Source organism: Cornus florida, unplaced genomic scaffold (genome assembly GCF_030987335.1).
Source record: "Cornus florida cultivar Cherokee Brave unplaced genomic scaffold, ASM3098733v1 CherokeeBrave_3.0.0_Hap2_Chr07, whole genome shotgun sequence".
NCBI lineage: Eukaryota > Viridiplantae > Streptophyta > Magnoliopsida > Cornales > Cornaceae > Cornus > Cornus florida.
Window position 1 is genome coordinate 52,214,668 of NW_026775577.1, and position 23,270 is coordinate 52,237,937.

At 34.7% G+C, this 23,270-nt stretch overlaps 2 protein-coding genes across 2 annotated transcripts; both read right to left on the reverse strand.

The window, feature by feature from the left end:
• Positions 1-3,242: 3,242 nt before the first annotated feature.
• LOC132266212 (uncharacterized) lies at positions 3,243-4,022 on the reverse strand. The gene is made up of 3 exons (XM_059767065.1): positions 3,956-4,022; positions 3,579-3,790; positions 3,243-3,536 (listed from the first exon to the last, which is right to left on the reverse strand). The coding sequence occupies exons 1-3, from the start codon at positions 4,020-4,022 to the stop codon at positions 3,243-3,245; spliced, it is 573 nt and encodes a 190-aa protein (XP_059623048.1).
• An 8,967-nt stretch (positions 4,023-12,989) lies between these two features.
• On the reverse strand, positions 12,990-20,600 carry LOC132267203 (probable disease resistance protein At1g61300). The gene is made up of 2 exons (XM_059768294.1): positions 16,779-20,600; positions 12,990-14,487 (listed from the first exon to the last, which is right to left on the reverse strand). The coding sequence occupies exons 1-2, from the start codon at positions 19,476-19,478 to the stop codon at positions 14,080-14,082; spliced, it is 3,108 nt and encodes a 1,035-aa protein (XP_059624277.1). The 5' UTR covers positions 19,479-20,600; the 3' UTR covers positions 12,990-14,079.
• Positions 20,601-23,270: the final 2,670 nt, after the last annotated feature.

The window sequence follows — 23,270 nt, forward strand, 5'->3', positions numbered from 1 at the left end:
GGCTTAAGGTATATTTCCAAGATAGAACTTCCCCTCTTGCCATGCAGACTCGAAAAACCCTTCTATGCTATCCCTTGGCAACAACATCCCCTTTCACTTTCAACTTTGCTAAAAACTTTAAGTATTTTTACAACCAATGTGAAACTGGAGATGACAAGTTCTTCGATCCCTTTACTTTCCTTGGTCGTATGCCATCATGGTTAGTTAATTCTCCGGGGGTTTCCACCAAAAAACATTCTGGAGAGTGGAAAAGTATTTGGGCAAGCTTTTTACTTGCTCGAGACCTTTATTATAGCACGACCAACCCTAACCTAAGGAATAGCTTTTGTGGTGTGGAATTCTACGATCCGGCTCAACTGGTTAGGCAAATGGGGTTCACCCAGCTTATTCCCTTGCCACCATATAAATCTCAAAATAGATACTTTGATAAACGGGTAAGAATCACAGGATGTTGCAAAATTTGTAGCAATTGATAAGGCTTATGAAGTGGAACGGTCGGTTTTTAACTTTCAAGGCCATACTAACAAGCCTTAGTCCTCTAATGAGTTTACTATACGGTGGACGGCCTACATTTCTTCCACTAGAATAAGAATCATAAGGCCATTTGTGACACTATTTTAGCCTCCTTCAAACCCTTGTCTCTAGGTATAAAAGTGTTTCACTTCAAACTTTCTCTTTTCTTTTATATTACTGTAAACTTTCCATACTCTGAAATTTAAACTGTTGAATTCCAGATGGAGAAGAAGAAATGCCTGAGGAAAGTGATGACGACGAGGGTGGAGAAAAAACTGTTGTCTTACCCAGCAAGGTTAAGGGTGTGGCTGAAAGCAGTGATGTGAGTCATGAAAGTATTTCTTCTAGTGATGATGGAAAAGAAGAAGAAGTTGGGGAAGAAGAAGAAGAGGATGTTTTGTATAAGGTAAATGGAAAAGAAAAAATCTCTCAGGTATTTCCAGCAAAACTAGACTTAACTTTTCCAACTTCTGGATTCCCTGATATCTCCTTTGTAGGGACTGGCTATTGTGAAGAAGGAGTTTCAACCCCAACTTTCTTCCTCTGATGAAAATTCTTCCGATGATGATCATATTTCCAAAGGGCAAACTCATACTCAACATTCTAGCAAAACGCTCACCAAGCGTAGCCCCTCTGGAAAAGTTGCTGGAAAGGCAAAAAATGAAGATTGACTTGGAAAAGGCCGAGGACTTCAAATAGCCTAGAGACTTTCCAAAAGTGAAAAAGTTAAAACCAACCAAGGAGATTGTTTTGGTAAGTCTCATTTGCTATCTCCTTCACCCTTTTAATTTCTTAAAGTATTCATAATTCCCTTTTATACTTGATCAATAGGGCTCTACCAACATTCAACCAGATGTACAAGTTGCCTATGGAAAGGACTTAGACCTTCAAGCCTCTATTATGGAAATTCTGGCTGGTCAAAGTGGAAAAAGTCTGCCCATTCCAACTCCCACTATTGGAACATCTATTCCTTCTGGTATTGGTGGAACTTCTACAGGCCCTCCTCCTTCCAACCTAGAGGCAAGTCTTTATGCTTTTAAACTTTGCCTCATTTCTTACTCTGTCTAATAAGCAAAACTTTTCTTTCCTTCAGGCTACCCTCTCTTTGTCAACATCAACATCTTTCACGATGCATAGAGGATCTCTTCTTGCATTGGCCGATCTATACAAAGTGATCAAGGCCACTCAATCTTCAAGCACTTCAACTTCAAGTGCCAATGTACTCATACTTCCAGATCCTTCAGAGTACCCTATCACAGCAGCCAAAAGAAAATTGTTATCTTATCTTATGATGTGTAAAAAGTTGTAACCTTCCATCAAGACTTGGCCAGCACTATAGTTACTCTGAAGAAACACCCTAGATTTCCTGATCACACTCAAACTTCCTTAACCATTTTGTAGCATCAACTTCAATTTCTTGTTTCATATATGAGTTCCAGTTCTTCCTCTCTCTCAGAATATGAAAGAAAAGCTAAACTTAGGGACAAAGCCTTTGAAAGCTTTTATCTTGCTTTAGAACCCTACCTAGAAATCAAGGCACGAGCTGAGGAGTTTGTAGCCAAGAAAAATATGTTGACTGAGGAGCTAAACAAAATTCAAAAAGAGTTAGAACAAGTAGAATATGATGAATTTGAGTTGGACCAAACAGCTAGTGCCATCCTCACTGAGTCTGAGCCTTACAGGAAAGAATGGGAAAGTCTGGTAAACGAATTTCCTCAACTTAAAGAAACAAAGAACAAGGCACTAGCTAATCTTGAAGAAGCAAGGAAAATTTAGATGGCACTTGGAGGCGTCCTTGCCGCCATGTAATGTGGTTCTTTACAAGATATTTATGTGTTTGTTTTTGGAAAGAACTTGTGGTTGTTAGTAGAAAATAATTAAGTTAGTTTTGAAATCTATTGCATGGCTAACTTTTAGGTTTAGCGGCCAATTTTGGAACATGTCATAAAATCAAGTATCTAATGGAAGTGATGTTCATTTCTCAATTCTTTTGTATGTGCCTCTTGCATGGAAAATTTCTAAATCATTGAAACTGGAAAATTCCGTCACATATATTAACAATAAGGCTTAGTCATAAAATGACTTTCCATAACAAAGGAATTCAGAAAACAAAAGAACTTACTAACATGGAAAAACATGTATATACAAGCAAGATCAGTAATATCCAAGATGAATAAAACCTGGACCATGTAATGTAGTCTCTTTTCTATGAAATGATCCATACTTAGGAAATTAGCTGATCCTTAAAATTCAGCTAAGTCAGCTTCATGGTTCTAGCCAATGTACCCTTTCAAGTGCTTAACATTTTCTCTTTGAAATGAATTTTTACTTAACTATCAAAAATGGTCAAAGTATGGCCATTATGTTTCCTTTCCAGCTTTCCAATTTACTTGGAAAAAAAGGTGCCAACCAAGTTATGTGACTGGTAGCATAATTGAGAATTTTCAATTTTCATAGATAGAAGGGTGATACTCTTTTAAGTATACACCATTCACAGGATGCTTGTGGGATCCTCCATCTATATCCATCAATCTATAAGCCCCTTTTCCAAGGACTCGTTCTACCAAGTAAGGACCATTCTAATTTGGGGTCCACTTTCCATATTCCTTGTCTTTGACTCCTAGTGGAAAATCTAACTTGCCATACCAGGTCTCCTTCAACAAAAGTCTTTGCTTTAACCTTCTTGTTATATGCACGCATGGCTTTCTTCTTTTGAGCAATAATATGGTCTAAGGTATTAAGACGGACTTCATCAAGGTCTCTAATTCCACCAACATGATATGGTTGTAATCTGTTAGAGTAAGCTTGTTTTGGAAAGCCACCCTTGTAGACTTTATGGTTATTTCCACTGGAAGAACAGCATCATGTCCATATGTAAGCATATATGGTGTGATGCCAGTATTTGATCTTTTTGAATTTCTGTAAGCCCAAAGAGCCTCAGAAAGTAGGTGATGCAACTTCTTTGGATGATTCTCAATCATCTTTTCAAGGATGTTAAGAATTACTTTGTTGGAAGCTTCTGTCTGTTTATTTGATTAGGCAAAATATGGAGTGAAACTGATCACTTGGACGCCACACTCAGCACAATAATCAAGAACTTTGTTTCCAACAAAGGAAAGACCTCTATCAATGGTGATAGTCTCTGGAATTCCAAACCTATGTGTAATGTGCTTCTTAATAAAATCAATCACTGTTGACTGTTCACAGGTATTTAATGGAATGGCCTCCACCCACTTCGTGAAATGATCTGTTGCCACCACAATATGAGTATGGCCATCTGCAGATTATGGTGTTAACTTTCCAATAAAGTCCAAAGCCCACCCTTTGAATGGTCATATTTTCACTACTGGCTATATGTTGATAGTTGGAACTCTTTAGACCGGGCCAAGTTCTTGACATGCCGTACAAGTCTTTGCAAACTCTATGCAATCTTTCAATATACCTTTCCAATAATAGTCGTACCTTCTAAGAAGCCACCTCATCTTGATTCTACCTGATGAGCTCCACATTTTCCAAGGTGTGATTCTGCCATTATTCTCATGGACTCATTCCAACCAAGGCATCTTAGCAGGAGTCCATCTTCTTTATTCTTTTCGTAGAGATATCCATCAATCAAAATATAATAAGGTGTCATAAACTAAACTTTCTTGTCCACATTGGCACTAGGATCCTGCAAGAAATGGATAATTGGTGTTCTCCAATCTTCCAAGTCTAATCCATCTATATCAACATTGAAAATCTTCTATGTCTTTTTGGCAGGATCTTTTCTGGCTCGTCAGTCTGGAAGTGACCTACCATCTCATGCTGTGACTCTACAAAAGGGAGAGTCCCTTTTTATTTTTATTTTTATTTTTATTTTTTTTATTGTGATCAAAGTCTCTTCTACACCCAGTGGGACTTTCACTCAAGAAGCTAATTGTGCTAGATCATCAGCCTCCGTGTTCAAATGTCTTGGCGAATATTTGAATTGGAAATCATTAAACTGGCATAGTAATTCTAAGGCCAAAGAGTGAAAAGGTCTCAAATGCCAGTTGAGACATCTATATTCTTCAGAAAGTTGGCTAAGTATCAAGTTGGAATCTCCAATAATCTGAACCATATCCATCTTTAGCTCAAGCAGGATTTCTAGCCCAATAATTAGTGCCTCATACTCAGCTTGGTTATTTGTACACTTGAAATCCAAGAAGAAAGAAAATGTGAAATGATGACTATTCTAGCTCCTCCTCCATCATGAGTGCTTCATCCATCAAACATGAGAGTCCAAGGTGTATAGTCAAGGTAGAGATTATCCACCTCATCACATACTTCTGAATCTATCTTAGCAAAAGAATAATCTGCTAGAAATTCTGCCACCTCCCTTCCTTTAACTGCCTTTTGTGGAATATACTTAAAAAAAAACTCCATTAAGGCCAATAAACACTTTCTAATACGTCCAGTAATCAAAGGCCTCGAAAGCATGTACTTAATCAAATCTGTCTGAGAAATAATATACACGGCCACTGGCAACATGTAGGTTCTCAACTTCATAGCTGCATAATATAAGAAAAGGCATAACTTTTCAATGGAAATGTACCTACATTTCACTAGAGTAAACACCTTACTTAGATAAAAGATGGCTTGCTCCTTTCCCCATTCATTATTCTGGGCCAGAAGGGTTCCAATTGATTCATCAGCGGCCAATAAGTATAATCTTAAGGCCGCTTCTTGATTGGAGGCATCATCATTAGAGGGTTGGCTAGGTAGCTTTTCAAACCTTCAAAGGCTTGCTGGTGCTATTCTGTCCACTTGAATTCTACAGCACCTTTCAATTTCAGCAATGGAGAGAAAGTATGAGTCTTTCCAGCATGGTTGGCAATGAACCTCTTTAAATATCCAACCTGGCCAAGAAATCTTTGTAATTCTTTCTTAGTGGCCGGTAGCTTTGCTTCAATAATTGCCTTTACTTTATTTTGGTCTATCTCAATACCTCTCTAATGGACTAGGAAACCCAGGAAGTTTTTAGCTGAAACTCCAAAGGCGCACTTCAAGGTATTCATCTTCAACTTATGCTGCCTCATTCTTTCAAAAGCCATCTTTAGATTATGGAGATGTTGAACCTTGGCCGAGAATTTGATGACTACATACAATGTAGACTTCCAAAAAATGGCCGATCATGTCATGGAAAATGGCATTCATGGCCCTTTGATATGTTGCTCCGGCATTCTTCAACCCAAATGGCTTAGCGACCCATTCAAAGGTTCCAATGGATCCTGGACATCTGAAGGTTGTCTTAGCAATATCTTCCTCTACAATGTAAATCTTGTTGTACCCGAAATTTCCATCCATGAATGAAATAATTTCATTCTTAGCAGCAGAATCTACTAACTGGTCGATCAGTAACAAGCATGGGGTATTCATCTTTTGGAATTGCAAGATTAATATTCTGGAAATCCACACATATCCTTAGCTTGCTATTTTTCTTAATAACTAGAACTATGTTGGAAATCCAGTCAACATACCTTGCAGTTCTTATAAAACCAGCCTTGTGTAGCCTTTCTATCTCTTCTTTAACCTTTAGAACAACTTATTGGGATATCTTTCTTGGAGGCTGCTTGAAAGGCTTGAAACCTTCCTTGATTGGCAGCTTATGCTCATCAACTCTGGAAAGTCCTGACACTTCCTCATACGTCCATGCAAAACAATCCTTGTATTCATAAAGTAAGGAAATCAATTTTTCTCTAAAGGTTGGTTCCAGAAGCTTACTGATGTAGGTATGCCGTGGGTCTTGCTCCATTCTAAGATTGACTTCTAACAAGGAATCTTACACTTCGGCCCTAAGATCATCAAGCTTTATTGATGCTGCCTTTAAGTCTATCAGTTGGATAACATCTAATTTGTCTTCAGTATCTTCCATAATCTCCAAAACATTGGTTGAAAATGAAATACTGGTAGCTGCAGTCCTTTCTAGCCGTAGTTCAGTTAGATATGCTTTCAACCTGGCAAGGCAGCAATTAACCGCCTGGCCAAGTATTCTATCTTCTTTAGGTTTCTCTTCCATAAAAACTTTTGTTTGAAATGTAGTGTTGGACACCAGCCTTGGGTAGAATTGTTGGCCTTGGTGTTCCTTGGAAAAGCTCCCTTATATCCTCTTCGGTGAGGGTTCTCCTCACAATGGCCTTCCTTGGACGGCCCTTGCTATCTTTTCCAATAAATCTGTTTAGAACGAATTATTCACTGTATAGCTCGGCATCAGCATGGTGGACCCTTGCCACAAATGACAAGTTTTCAGTCTCCACCACTTTTACCTCATCTCCATCCCAAAATATCAGCATTTGATGGAGTGAAGATGGAATGTAAAAGTTTGGGTGAATCCATTCGCAGCCTAAAAGCAAGTTATAGGCTATTGTGGACTCAATGACGAAGAAGGCTGTGATTGAAGTTCTATCTCCCACCGTTAATTCCAACGGTAGAATGCCTTGTGTCTTTACTATTCCTCCCGTAAATCCACTAATGGATACGTCGGTTGGAATAATGTCTTCAGGTGACTTTCCAAGCATGTGCATGACATTGACTGGAACAACGTTTAATATTGAACCGTTATCTACCAGAATAGGGGCCTCCTTTCCACCAATACCTTGATAAATAAAGGTTTGAGCTGTTGAGTCATGCCATATGATGGCTTTTCCAAGACAATTTTCTTTAGAGCTGTGGGGCTTTTTTTTTTTCAACTACAACCCCTTTTAATTTTTGAAGATGCTCAGCTTCATCCTGAAAAACTTCTTCTATATGGATATCATTATTCGGTTCCATTATGAATGGCCCAAAACTAGACTGTCCAGGGCTTTCCATAGGAGGACTTGTATCTACTACATTTCCTTCCATTGAAGTTGGTTGATTTGGCTGTGGCTCAAAAAATAAAGGGAGAACCACTACCATATTGCAAGTAAATTCACCTGGAAGGCTCCCAAAATAGATCTTCTTGCTGCTGCTAGAACTGTTGGAGATTTTCATGTCTGTTCCATCTTTTGTAGGAGGGTCATCTGCCAACAAGGAATTTTTAACTTCTGAATCAAGATTTAGCAAATCATCAGGATCTCTAACTCCTCATTTAGCTGGAAGTTCTGATAAGCTTGATGGTTTAGGTATCTTCTTTGGCCAGTTAGTCCAACCATGGTCTTTCTCCCATAATTTCCTTCTGTCAGCCCTTTTCCTTTCATGCCTTTGTTTTTGTGTTCGGGTCAAATAGGAATCATCATGAACTGGAAACTTGGGATGATTAACCCTCTTCCACTTATCATTTTGCAAGGTGGGAGGCTTAACCATTCTTGGACGGAGATGCTCATTCCCCTTTCTGACCCACACTTCCGAGGCCAATTTTGGCCTGGAATGCCTATCACCTTCAGAATTTTTTCCTTACCAACTGCTGTTTTCATTCTTCCTGCTAGGATGAAAACTTGCCTCATAAGGAAGCCTATTCCTTTCCATGCTTCTTGGAAGGAATTCTGATTTCCTTGCTGCGGACCTTCTTTCTGTATAGACTCGGCTTTCCTTCTCTGGAGTGGTCACAGTAACTGAGTTTTTTACCTTTTGGAAAGTTTATCGGTCATGGACCTTTCGTTTCTATCCTCTGTCAGTGTTGGAAAGCCTTTCCTTCTGCTCCTCTTTTGGAAAGTCCCTATGGCATCCTCTATTCTGAATTTTAGACTTGGGACAACAACCTTACTGGATTAAGGCAATCTGAGCCTAATGAGTTACTTTTTCAACTCGGCCACTGTTTTCTCCATGGATGTTGCATCGTCAGGAATTTTTAGTCTTCCACTGAACCCTGGACCTGCTAAGTCCACCTTCTTCTTAAGGTGTTCTGAGGCTAAAGAAGTAACATTTGTGGCAACGACCTTGGGGAAAGGATTTCCATCAACACCCATGACTTCTGTCTTTTTTAGAAACTTCAACCTGCCATCTTCAATTGCCTTCTACACAATATTGCGGAAAATTACACAATTATTAGTGGAATGCCTCCATGAATTGTGAAATTTGCAATACTCTTTCTCGGCCATTTCTGAGGCTGTTGGTATCTTGTGGCCTGCTGTGAAAATCAGTTGCTTGTCAACCATGAGCAAATCAAAAATTTACTCGGCTTTATACTCTGTTCGGTAGGAAAAAGGGAAGGAGGGTGGAAGGAAAATATGAGGGAAGGAACAAAGTTCTTTTGTTCGGTAGGGAAGAGACAGAGAGAGAAAAGAAAAGAGGAGGGATGACTCATCCCTCCTCCTTCACAAATATTAATAAACTCCACAATCACATCTCAAGCAAAACCCTATCAAGAAGAACTCTGACTCTCTCAACCGATCTCTCTCACGCATATAACAAACTCTTGCTTGCTATCACTCTCTATATATACATGGATCCACATATAAATATGATTAATTTATTGATATTGGCAATATTTATAAACTGATCAAATTCATGTGATATCTATATATATATATATATATGTCAGGGAGGATTAGATTAATTACTTCAATTGGAGCATTTCGGTAAGGACATTTCCTAGGTATGAATCAAAGTGGCTGCCAAGGAATTATTGTAAGGACGATTCCATGGAATGAATCAAAGTGCATTCCAATAAGGACATTTTAATTGGAGCATTAGGTATTTGATTAAATTATTCTCTCTCTAAAGTGGCTGCCAAGGAATGAATCAAAGACCTAATTTCTAAGGACGTTTCCAATACTGCTGCTCCGGCTGAAACAATTGTAGCTCTCAGCAAGCTATTTCTTCTGCATTTGAAGAGAAATATAGTATAGAATTATCTTAACCTTTTCCTTTGTTCTGAATTTCTCTCCCTTCATAATTTACAAGAATCATTTTAATGGAGTATAGAATTATTAAAATCAATTCAATCTATCTTTTTCTTAACAATTTATAATTGACATTCTATGATTAATGGATTTTTTCTTTTTTTTTTCAACGCAAGTGGCCTATTTTTTATATTATTTTTTTTATGATGAAATATGATTCTAACGACAAATTATAGTAAATTAATTGTACTTATAACATAATAAAGGGTCAAATGAGTAGTAAAAATAGGGATGGGTAAAAATAATTTGAAATTCTCTCTTCTCTCTTTTCCTAAATGAACAAAATAGGTTGTTATCTTCTTCTCTTCTCTTCTATCCAACTGAACAAAGTGAGAGAGTTCATAATCTCTTTCTTAGGGATGTCTCATCATTCTCTTCTTCTCTCCCTTCCGTCCAATTTTTTTTCGTTCCTACTGGATGGAGCATTAGAGATATCAAAAGAGTAGCTTCTGGAAGTGTCTGCCCCATTCACTTGGAACTAGAGGCGGCTTGCAAGTTGGCCATAGGCTGATTTTGGTTTTGCCAAAGCCTCACAAGTATAGGCCTTCTCTATGTTGAGCTCAGCCATATTCACCTCAAACTCTCTTTCAACTTCAGTGGTATACACCTCATAGTTAGGATCACGATAGTAAGTGCCCTTGGAGGAGCTCTTCTTGTCTTGCTCCTCGTGAAGGAGCTCTTCATACTTGGCCACTACTCTGCCGGCCAAGTCGAACAAATCATGGAATTGTATTCCTTCAAACTTCTTACAAAGTTCAAATTCTAGGCCATTTACAGCCATCTTTACATATTCTTCTGGTGGCATAGACAAATTACATTTATACTTGGCCCTTCTGAATCTAGAAAGACAAATTATATAGTTGATGAAGTCTGGAAAGGTCTGCCATAGACACTTCAAGCTTAGCTCTACAGAACTTAGTATGGAATGAATCCTCAAATTGCTGCCAACTTTAGATGGAGTTGGCTGGCAAGTTGGAATACTACCTGAAAGCATAGCCAGTCAATGTGTTTGGAAATAAGCGTACCTTCAGCCATGGATTGGCTATTGCTTCTCCACATTGGATAGTGAAAAAACTGATATGTTCCAATGTGGACTGTTTGCCCTCTCCATTGAACGTTGCAAACTCTGGAATTCTGAAATTCCTTGAAAATTCAACTTCATCAATGAACTCTGGATAGGGCTTTCTGTAGGTTGGCCTTCTACCCCTTCGAGTTAGGCCAACCTTGAGGTGGATTGGCCACTTGATGCCCCAAACCCACCATTAGCAGTGGGTTGGCATCTGTATAATTATTCCTGCCATGGTTCCTTCCTCCTTGGTTAAAAAGTGGCTTCCTTGGAAAAGGTTGCCCCCAATTGCCATAGGAATGACCATTGGTGGCTTAAAGGAATAAGTGCGGCTAGCTGAATATTTACAGGTGGAACATTCCGTTGTGCTTGAGGAATGTGATATGGCCATGGTTGGCCAGACTAATCATGCCAAGTCTGTTGTGGAAAAGCCATAGGTTGAGGGTTCTGGACTTGCTGAATGGCTGGCATGGGTGCCGTTTGTGGAACAGTCATCTGTGCCACTGGAGTGGTCACAGGTGCAGTTGGAATGTAAGTCTGTGCCATTGGAAGGGACTGCACCTGCTACTGAGTTGGAGGGAACGGCCTTGCATGTTGTTGAGAGGAAGTACCTTCAACAAATATGGCTGGCCTGCTAGCTTGGAAGGTCGACTATTGAAACCCTTCAGAGTTATTTGACCGAAGGGCCAAACCTTGAGTCAAACCTCAAAGGGACCGTTCCAACATGGACTCAAACTTATGAGAGATTTGGTCCACCATTTCTGTTAGATTCCGTTCTTGAGAAAGAGCAGCTTTAGATTGGTTTTGAGCAACTCTGGCTAAGTCTTGAGTGACTTTTCCTTGGTCTTGCGCAAACCTATCTTAATGCATTGCCACCATGCAGATAATGTCCATGATGGGTCTATTTGCCATTGTTTGAGCAAAATTTTCCACCATATCATTTTCATCAGGTGCAAATCATGAACTTTCCACTGGAAGTTCACTGGCTTGCATCTTTTCTAGTTCGGCAGGGTCTTGGACAGACTTGCCTTGCCTTCTTCCACAGGACATTGAACAATCTGTTGAGATGTCCACCGGGCTTGCCAAGATGTTCGACTCCTAAAAACCGTGGTCCTTTCCAAGTGCGAAAAGGAGGGTGAGTGTCGGGCGTGCCAGGAACTGCTGTTGTTCTAAAGTGGATATCCGAACAATTATCCAATAGGAGATTGCAAGGATCAGGCGATCGTACAAAGGACTGGAATTACCACCTTCAAGGGTTCTTTTTTCCTTGAAAAAGGACTTCTGGATTACTCTATGGCTAGTGGAAAGGAAAGCGGTATTGAAAGTGCAAGACTTCAAAGTAACATGCTGGAAAGTAAGAAAGATAAGTACGGGACTTGAATTAAATATATTGAAAGTGCATTACATGAATGTAAAGATACATGAATGTAAAGTAATTGAAGTGCTGTATTGCTGTGTGATTTGAACAGGATTTGCAAACTAGCTCTAGGTATTCTATTTATAGAGCTCCTCTATGCATGTTGTAGCTTGATGTCGCAACTTCAGTGATTTCCACGTGGATTAGCCTGAAGTTGCCAAATGTCACATGTCTTTGGTGGTTATTCCCAGTTTTACAACCATCTTTCTCTGTCTTCTTCCTTCTTTGTGTTTCTTCCGAACATAATTCTTGCCATGTCTTCTTAGTTTTCCATAATCATGAATAGTGGGTAGTTTTGGAGTGGGTTTTCCACTTGTCTTCTTCATGAACCTCTATGTGTCCCACGTTCCTGTTTTTCTTCCTCATGTTGTCGACTTCTTTCCTTAACTTCAGACATGATCTTATCAACTTTAGCCTTGTCACCCATGATCCTTGATAACTTCCCCCGGTTAGTGGTAGTTCTCATATGAATTTCCACCACTTTCAACCGACGTGTTTATATTTGGCCAAGTATCCCATGATTTTAGGAGTCATTTCTTTCCATAGCGTCGTGGGTTGTATCTGATACGAATATATATACATTTATATATATACATAAATATACATCATCCCCTTTTCTTCTGCACCTACATTTCCTTGATTTCAATAATCTCCCTTAACCAGACTTTCCTTTCTAGTTTTTAGACTTCATGATGCCATGGACTCCTTAATTTCAATGTTCTTCTCATCATGGATTGGCATCCTCAATTTTTATAACTTCTCTTCTTGAGAATTTCCTTCCAGGTTCAGAATTTATGGCGTCGTGGCTTCTTTAGCAACTCCTTTATTTATCGTGGGCTACATATATATATATATATATATAGAAATATATTTTTCATTTCTGTAAAACATCACTCCACTTCCTTTGTAAATAACCACGTTGTTTAATCTAGTCAGAAGTAGTTGTTGAAGCCTTCTAGTTTTTAGGAGAAAATCTAGTCCCACATCTTGCTTAGTCAACCCTGATTTCATAATTAAATGAAAAATATCCATTTAATTGGTATCCTTTAAAAATAAGATTTTCCATGAACCTTCAATAAAACCAACTCTTAAAAGAATTGATCTATCGTGGCTAGCACCATGGCAAACTCAATAGAACTCGCGATGTGTTAATAAACCATTGGTTGGATGAATATGACTTGGATAAGTGTATGAGGTTAAATATAGTATGGTATTTCCATGTAATCTCTTCATTCCATATATGAAGAGGTGGGTCCTTGTTTTAAAGATGGCAAGTCCTAATAGGACTTACCTCTTTTCCTTTTAAAATAGAAAACCCCACATGGTAGGATTATATTTACCCACTTGTCTAATTACTACGTAATATTACATAGCTTCTAATAATAATTCATAAGAGTTGCGATCCAGCGTGGTAAGTTCTATTGGAACTCGCCACATACTTCCTCCTTATTGGTGGATAACACAAAATTAACCTTCAGCAATTCCATACTATGCTTCCTCCTTTGGACATTTAAAGCACCAATTTAGTGTGGCAAGCTCATTGGAACTCGCCACATGTTGCCTTTCCATTGGGCAAAAAATAATGGAGTAAACAATATGTATTGAAACACAATATTGTACTTTTAATAATAAGTATAGATATAGATAAATATGATATAGGCATTTGCTTAACCTTTTAATAAAATTGTTTACCTCAATTTGTATCAAAATTGTTTATCCATTTTTGTTGTTAATTTGGTTTTCAAAATTTAAACGGATTAATAGGTCCACAATAGAGATGAAATATATATATATACAGGGGCGGAGCCAGTAATTTATGTCAGAGGGGGCACAATGCACTTATTAAAAAAAATATATTTTTAATAAATACGACAATATAATTTTTTAAATCAAAAGGCCAAATAAGAAAATAATAATAATAATAGTTGTAAAATAATATGCTAAATAAATACCGTAAAAAATATATAGTTACCAATATAAGAATCAAAATATTAATTAATAATATTTTAATTAAATACAATCACAAATGTCATCGATAAAAAGAAATAAGTTTTAAAAAAATAGAAAAATACATAATTATACATAAGTGAAAAAAGAAATTTTTTGAAAAAGGAAACAAAAATTAGAAAAGGAAAAATATATTGTATATTTGAAGAAGGGATATATGTAATTTTTTTTTAAAAAAAGGAAATTAAAAGAATTTGAAAATTTGAGGAGGGGGGGAGGAGGGGCACTATTTAAAATTACCATGTAAGTATATATATATACAAAAAAATATGTACATATGTATAGAAGGTTGGAGCAAAGTGAGGGGGGTACGTGATATATATATATTCAGAACTTTCAAACATGAAATTTGGGTAGAAATTAGTTTTTTTATTTTCCATGATATATATACGTACCTTGCAGTTGAAGAGAGCTTGTATTTCGGAAATGCCTTCCTCTGATATTTCTTCTTTTTCAGAATCACGACTTTTGCAGAAACTTTTCAAGCTTGGCAACTCGTCAAGTCTCAAAATCTTCAACTTCGTGAACATGGTAATCTCATGACTTGTGTTTGCTTCTTGAACCGGGAGTAATTGATTGTCGCATATAGCTATAATGCTATTCAATTTTTGAATGTCCAATACCTCCAAGACAGGACAATTAATCTGTGATTCATTACATTAAATTTTGTTAACTAATGAACTCGTACGTATACGATTTTAACTATAAAAAAAAAATGGTATATCATTAACAACCATATTTGTCTCTCTTAGTTACAGTCTACTATAAATACATATATATTTCATATATATTTTTTGGTTCTATGTTCACACAAAATATAAATAAATAATTCAATTACTCTCATTAAATATCTTCCAAGAAGAGTCCATCTTATTTCCAATCTACTTCATCTACCATCCAAACCCCAGTTACATGAGAAACAAAAAAAACAAAAATCATAATAATAATAATAATAAAAAGCATTTCCCAAAACGTTTAAATAGCAAAGCAAAATTTTATCTGGACTTCTGATTATCTGATGGGCCTGTTATTGGGCTTTCTTACTTTTTGGTCTTAAGGTTTTCCCTTTTGTGTTTTGGGCTGCCTATATCAGCTTGGGTGTGTATGGCCTCTTTTTGCAAAGCCGCCTCTTCGGCCAGCATGTATTCTTGGAGTCATACACACACTAGTAAAGCACATGTGCAATCGTAATGAAAAGTTATATTATAATCTTAATTAAAAAATTTATATAAAAATTATCAAAATAAATTCACTTTTTCAAATAATTGATTAATAACTTGTTGAAAGAAAACATAATATACCTATAATAAAATAAAGAATTTGAACCATGCTGCGAAATCAATCAAAATAAATTAAGGTATTTTTTTAAAAATAAATGGTGACATGACATAATTAAACAAATACAAAAAAAAAAAAAAAAAAACACGATTCAAAGAATAAAACATAATTTTTTTTTTAAAAAAATCAACATGATTAATGCAATTTAAAAAATAATGTACCTATAATAAAATAAAGAACTTTGAACCATGCTGCGAAACCAATCAATCAAAATAAATTAAAAGCAAAGAATTTTGAACCATCATGTGTTATATCACCTTCTCAATTTTTCACGTACAAATGTAACTAATGTATCTCACCATTTATTATAATAAATCATAAGAATAATTTAATTATAAAATTATAATATTATAATGTAATTCAATTAGCATGATTAATGCAATTCAAAGAATAAAACATAATTAAAAAAAATCAACATGATTAATGCAATTCAAAGAATAATGCACCTGTAATAAAACAAAGAATATAAGCAACTTGTTTAAGTTGTTATAAGAAATGAAACATCTTGATTGAATTTTAATTAACAATTACTTATTTAATTTTAATTTGTAATTTATTTAATGATTTGAAACATCAATAGGATTTATTTTAATTGGTAACTTATTTTATTATTTGGTAAATTATTTTGTTCTTTTACCTATAAATGATTTGAAACATCTTGATTGAATTTCAATTAAACAATTACCTATTTAATTTTAATTGTTAATATATTTAATGGTTTAAAACATGTTGATAAAATTTCAATTAAACAATTACCTAATCTAAAATGAATTGAAACATCTTAATTGAATTTTAATTAAATAATTACCTATTTAATTTTAATTGGTAATTGATAATTTATTTTATTATTTGATAAATTATTTTATTAAAAAATTATCTATTTGATTTTAATACGTAACTTGTTTTAGTTGTTATAAGATTTGAAACATCTTGATTGAATTTCAATTAAACAATTACCTATTTAATTTTAAATGGTATTTATTTAATGATTTGAAACATCAAATTTCAATTAAACAATTATCTATTCAATTTGTAATTCATTTTATTTATATCAATTATTAATTATTTTTTATATTAATAAATAAATATTAAAATACTCATTTTATTTTATATCAATTATTAAATATTTTTTTATATTAATAAATAAATACTGAAATTCTATAATTCATTTTATTTATAAAAACACTTTTATTTTAATTCATTTTATATCAATTAATAAGTATATTTTTATATTAATAAATAAATACTGAAACACTGAAACTCTTTTATTTTAATTCATTTTATTTATAGAAACTCTTTTATTTTATTTCATTTTATATCAATTAATAAATGTATTTTTGTATTAATAAATAAATAAATAGTGAAACATTGAAACTCTTCACACATTTAATAATAGTGTGTGTGTGTATATAAATATATATACACACATTTGCTTAACCTATGAAAAAAATTGTCGGGGGAAGTAAGGTCGAAACCCAAGATGGTTAATTCATCTTTGTTGTTAATTTTGGTTTTCAAAACTCAATTGGATTAATAGGTCTGCAAATAATTTCAAGGAATCATAGAATATATATATATATAGAGAGAGAGAGCATACCTTTTCATTAAAGAGAGCTTGTTCAATGGTGGAAGGGTTGCACTCTGTAGTTGATGTCTTTTTCGTATCGGAATAGATGCTTCTGAGATTCGGCAAATTCACTAACCACAATTTCTTTAACTGACCAAAAAAAACATTATCCATGACGTCCTCATCACCTCCAACTATTTCTTCCAACATCTCACAATTTGTAATTGTGAGATTATGCAGATTTGAAAGACATCTTGCGGTGGAAGGAGAAAAGAGATACTTGATTGATCTACATTTTCCAACTTCTAATATGCTGAGTTTACCAAAAGAACCCAACGGGCATGGTGTATGAGGTTTTCCTAGTAGATATTCCATGTCATCACAATTCTTAACTTTAAGAGACTCCAAGTCTAAAAACCACTCTCCGTCAATGTGGTGAAGCACCTTCTTTGCACCTTCCGAATTAAGCAAAAATAGTACTTCAACATTCTTCATCAAAACATTGAACTCAATTTTCCAAGGAACATTCTTGAGTCCCAAGATCTTTGTTTTCGTGTATTCATGATTGCACCTCCCATCATAATCCCCAATCCAAATATGAAATGTTGTCAACGATTGAAAGCTGGGAAGGTCATTCTTGGGCAATAAGATGATATGTTTTGGTATACGAATATGTAAACTGGTTAAGCTACTCAAACAATGTAGCTCTGCAATACTTACATTGCCTTCATCACCCCATGTGTCAAATCTCAACGGAAGGTACAATTCCTCCAGGCCGGATAGATGTGATAGGACGCCCGACTGAAATATTTCAGCCATCTCACAATTACATTTTCTTAAATCCAACGAACGCAGATGATTTAACTGTACTACTTCATCAACCATCAGTTTATGTTGGAAATCATCATCAATACTTAGGATATCAAGGATTTTAAAATTCTTGAGGAAAGATAGATCCACCAACTTACAGTAGTGCAGACGCAACATCCGAAGATTAACCAGATTTGAAAGTGATGATTGCAATAGATTTATTCTATACAAATCCAAAACTTCCAGATTTTTTACCCATTTAAAAAAGTTACTAGGGAGTTCTAGTAATTGTGAACCACCAGGTGTGTTGCATCCCAACACTAGGGTGCGTAGTTCTCGGCAAACTAATTGATCCGGAAGCCGACTAACATTGTGGGAAGTCCTTAATGATATTGCTGTGCAACGTCTATAATCATTTTTTTCGGGCCAAACATTGACAACATCTTTTACGAGAAACACATTCGGATCTTTTGATGCAATTGAAATAGCAACATCCCGAATTACGTCATGCATTTTGACGGAATTTTCATCTTTACCTTCCAACAATAAATTAGATTTCTTAAGGATATTAACCAACGTTTTTGCTCTATCTCTTTTCTTTTTCATTGTATCCGAGCTTCGAAGAAACCCTGTTCCCACTCCATACTTCACCAAATCATCAATATAAATCTCTGTATCTTCTGGAAACAAACAACAATGTAGAAAGCATGACTGCGAATCTGTTTGCTTCAGATAGTCGTAGCTCCACTCTATGTTTGAATATAGTTTTTGTGGCACTCCCTCAATTTGATATCCCTGAGAATTCCTCAATTGTTCATGTGCATCATTCCACACGTGCTTTTCTTTCTCATCCTTCAGTGCTGATCCAATTACAAGAATTGCCAAAGGCAAACAACCACATTCTCTGCACACTTTTCCTGCTATAGAAAGCATTTCCGGATCAGCTTCAATATAGTCTCCAACCGTTCTCTTGAATAGTTGCCAAGCTTCAGGTTTCGTTAGGAGCCCAATTTCAAAGTTGGTTCCAAACCCCATCCATGTGCACACTTCTAGCCTTCGAGAGGTAAGCAAAATCTTGCAACCCTTGCTATTATCTATATCATCTGGAATTCCGATTTTCTTCAGTGTGATCTGATCACCCCAAACGTCATCCAATATCACAAGGATTTTTCTCCCGTTCTTCAATCGATTGCGTAGTTCACCCGCTCTGCCTTCTTCACTCTCTTTACTTAGTGTCAGATTTAAGCAGTCTGCAAGTTTTCCTTGGATTTTTCTCAGATCTGGAGTGTGGGAGAAAACTGCCATTGCAACCTCATCAAATAGGCCTTTATCAGCTTGTTTTCCAGCTTCTTCCACCATTGTTGTCTTTCCAACACCGGGCATTCCATATATTCCAATTTTGTAATTACTGTCATCTTTCATCGCCTCAATGATCTTGTTAAAAACTGAATTTCTGGATTCAAATTGCTCAAAATTTGTGGAGGAGACATTCCAAATACCAGTGAGATGAGGAGTATGTGCAAGTCTCTCAAACTTACCTTCATCTTTTAGGCCAGTAACAACCAAAGTCTTCTTCTTTCCTTCCCTACCTAGCTGATGCCTCGAGCAAACATCAAGACAACAGAGGTTCTGTCTGTCGTGCAATAACTTCTTCACTTCTTCAAACGTGATCAACGACCTCTCTACTTTCTCAAGCCACTTTGAAACATCTTCCTCCACTACCATCCCATTGTCCTTGGCCATTTCGACATCGTCTTGGACCCTCTTCATACAAGCTCTGAGATTCTCAACTTCAACTTCAAAATTCTTGATGTTGTGCTTGTAGTGAAACACATAACCAATTTGACGCCGAGTGGATGTGACCAAAAGCTCTATCATTGGCTTCAACATTTGTCCCACAATAGTATTGCCAACATCCATTTTCAACTCACTAGCTATCTACCCTTTTTTTGCTTTTTTGGGGGGTGGAAATGATATAATGAAGAGTTCTAACAGAAAAAACTAAAATTCAACCAACACACGAAGTCTGATTTTAATTGAGAAACAAGAGAAAGGAAAGTACAGAAAAGTGAAGATTCACAAGGGCAATCAAGAGACAAAGCTTACTCAAATTTTGCAGAAAAGTCAAGAGGGTGAGACCGTGAGAGTAATAGATATTGCAGATTGAGAGGTTTGAGTTCACAGACAGACAGACAGAGTGCGCCAAATTCAAGAAAGATTAGAAGCAAACATAAAAGGAAGGATAAAAAAAAAATGAAGGAGATGATGCAGTACAAAAGTTTTGTTTTGTTTTTTTTTTTTTTTTTTTAAAAGAAAGCAATACAAAAGATATTACAAAACAATTGAGAAAAAGCTGAATCAAATTTTTTTTTTTTTTTTTGAAGTTTTTTTTTTTTGAAGGAGATGATGCAATACAAAAGTTTTTTTTATTTTTTATTTTTTTATAAGGAAGCAATACAAAAGATATTACAAAACAATTGAGAAAAAGCTTACTCAAATTTTGCAAGAGGGTGAGAGTATGCAGATAGAGAGGTTTGAGTTCACAAATAGAGATAGAAATCGAAGGAGATGATGCAGTACAAAAGTTTTATTTTTATTTTTATTTTTTTATGTATAAGCAAGAAATACAAAAGATATTACAAAACAAATGGCAGCAAATTTTTATTTTTTTATTTTTTTGATTTTGAAATTAAGAAAGCAAAAGAAAAGATAATACCTCTAGCTTATGGATTTTGTTGGATGGAGCTAGTAAGCGTTTCAAATCCAGCAAGAACAGACACACCAAGTTGGATTTTCTGAGTGAGAAACAAGCTAAAGAGAAGTGAAGGTAATTGCAAAAGAAGAGAGATGCAAATTCAGATTTAGGAGAAAACGAATTAAAAAAAAGAAAAGTAAACCAAGGATGATCGGAAGAAATGGCAAGGGGGTTTTTTCAAGTCGAATATGGTGATATAGCAGATTTTGCGAGATTGGAGATGGCGAGTAGAGAATGACCTCTTCAATTGCTAGCTCCCCCATTAACAGTAAGCTACAAAAAACACAAACGTAATTGCAATAACCTCTTCGAAGTTTAATCAATGTACACTAAATGTCCCTTGTCATATTTGTAACTACGTTGTACTCCCTCTCTTCCAAAATAATTGTCATTTTTTTTATTTTTGTCCGTCCCAAAATATATATATATATATATATATATATAACTTAAAAGGATAATTTAGTAACATTTTAGAGAGACAATGTATGTCCATATGTCTCTTTAAAAATTACTATTCCCTAAAAATAACAGTTGAATTGAAATGGAGAGAGTATTTTATTACAATAAACATGTTTAACATAAGCATTTTTGTTGTTCACTATGTTTAACGGTTAATAAAGAGGAGCCATGTGTGACATCTACATTTTTATTTTCTTATATTATTAGACGCCTCCAACCAATTGTAGCTATTAGTAAGAGCCCTAAAATTATTACTTTCTTATTGTATTTTATTATTATTATTTAGCAATATTGTATATTATTGGACTTTTTCATTTTCCTATATTATTAGACTACTCGAACCAATCATAGCTATTTAATGGTTTGATTCATTCTAAAATTTCACTTTGTATCAAAATTCTTAATTTTATGCTTGTCTATTGTTTTTTTTTTTTTTTTCCCTCTTCCCTTTCTTCTTCCATGATTTTATTGAATATATCTTTTACTAATAATTGTGATACTTAATTTTTTAATTATTTAAAATAATTAAAAATTAAACAATAGTAAAAAAAAAAAAATGTATTCACTTGATTCATAATTATAATCAAATGTGTGAGCCCTATTGTCAAAGAGTTTTGGTTTAAATAAAGATTGTTAACATATTATGACATAACTTTTATAATTTTTGCCTAAGACTTAAAATTATATTGAGCAGTCCCTGGTTATGTTTGGTGACACCAGCACCTTAAATGTGAAATTAGAGAAAATTTAAGTTACATTAGGTCGCATGGAATTTAAGCCTTGTAATTAGAATTGGATAAAAACAACTCTGCAAATTAAATTAAAATTTTTTCCAATTCCATCAATTCTATTTTTAAGCCTCCAATTTTATGCACCCAAACAAACTACTAGTAAAAATTTTAAACTAAACTTATTACAATATCATATCTAAAATATCGATTCAATACTCCCAAATATAATATCAATGGTATCTGCACAACCTCATGCTCTAACATAACAATTCAAAAATAATAGAAAACAAGTGGCGTTGTTGTTTATGCAGTATTTTAAAATTATTGGTCGGTTGGTTTGTTCTGTGGACCAATTACTGTGTTTTACTCTTTCGTTTGAAATTGCAACTTTTTTAATAATTAAATAAACCAGGATGTTAGTTGCTTGACCCCAATTCAACTCATGTGGCCGAATTAGTGACATAACTCTTTAAATTAATCCATTGTTAATTGCGCTCCTCAAGATTGAACAATTCAACTAATGTGACCCAATGAATAAAGAAATAAATTTAATTTTATATGACAACTTGAATAAATTTAATAGATTTTGCGAGATTGGAGACGGTGAGTAGAGAATGAGAAGTAAATCAAAAACAAATGTAAGCAATAAAGGTTTACCAATAAAAAAAACAAATGTAATTGCAATAACCTCTTTGAAGTTTCGTCAATATACATTAAATGTTTCTTGTCAGATTTGTAACTATGTTGTACTTCCTTTGTCCCAAAATAAGTATCATATTTTTTTTTTTTTGTCTATTCCAAAATATTTTTTTAAATTTTAAATTTAAATATTCAAAACTTAAAAGGGTAATTTAATAATTTTTTAGGGAGACAATGTATGCTCACATATCTCTTTAAAAATTACTGGTCCCCAAAAACGACAATTGAATTGAAACGAAGGGAGTATTTTATTATAATAAACATGTTTAACATAAGCATTTTTGTTGTTCAACATGTTTAACGGTTAATAAAGAGGAGACATGTGTGACGTCTACATTTTTATTTTCTTATATTATTAGACTCCAACCAATTGCAGCTATTAGTAAGAGCCCTAAAATTATTACTTTCTAACTGTATATTATTATTTAGTAAAATACTGCATAAACAACAATGTCACTTGTTTTTAATTATTTTTGAATAGTTATGTTAGAGCATGATGTTGTACAGATACCATTAATATTACAATATCATATATATATATAAAGTATTGATATTGTAATATTAATGGTATCTGTACAACATCATGCTCTAACATAACTATTCAAAAATAATTGAAAACAAGTGGCTTTGATATTGGGAAGGCATTGTTGTTTATGCAGTATTTTCAAATTATTGGTCGGTTGGTTTGTTCTGTGGACCAATTAGTCTGTGTTTTACTCTTTCGTTTCAAATTGCAACTTTTTTAATAATTATAAATAAACCAGGATGTTAGTTGCTTGACCCCTCAGATGGACAATGAGTGACATGACTCTTTAAATTAATCCATTGTTAATTGCGCTTCTCAAGATGGAACAATTCAACTTCGAAAAAAAAAAAAGATGGAACAATTCACTAATGTGACCCAATGAGTAAAGAAATAAATTTAATTTTATATGACAATTTGTATAAAGTCCATTTATTTTTCAAAAGAAAACAAGATTAAGTGACTTCCTATGATTATGTATATTATAATGTGATCTCATATGGGCATGAAAGAAAACTTACATTTATTTATTTTATTCTCAGTTT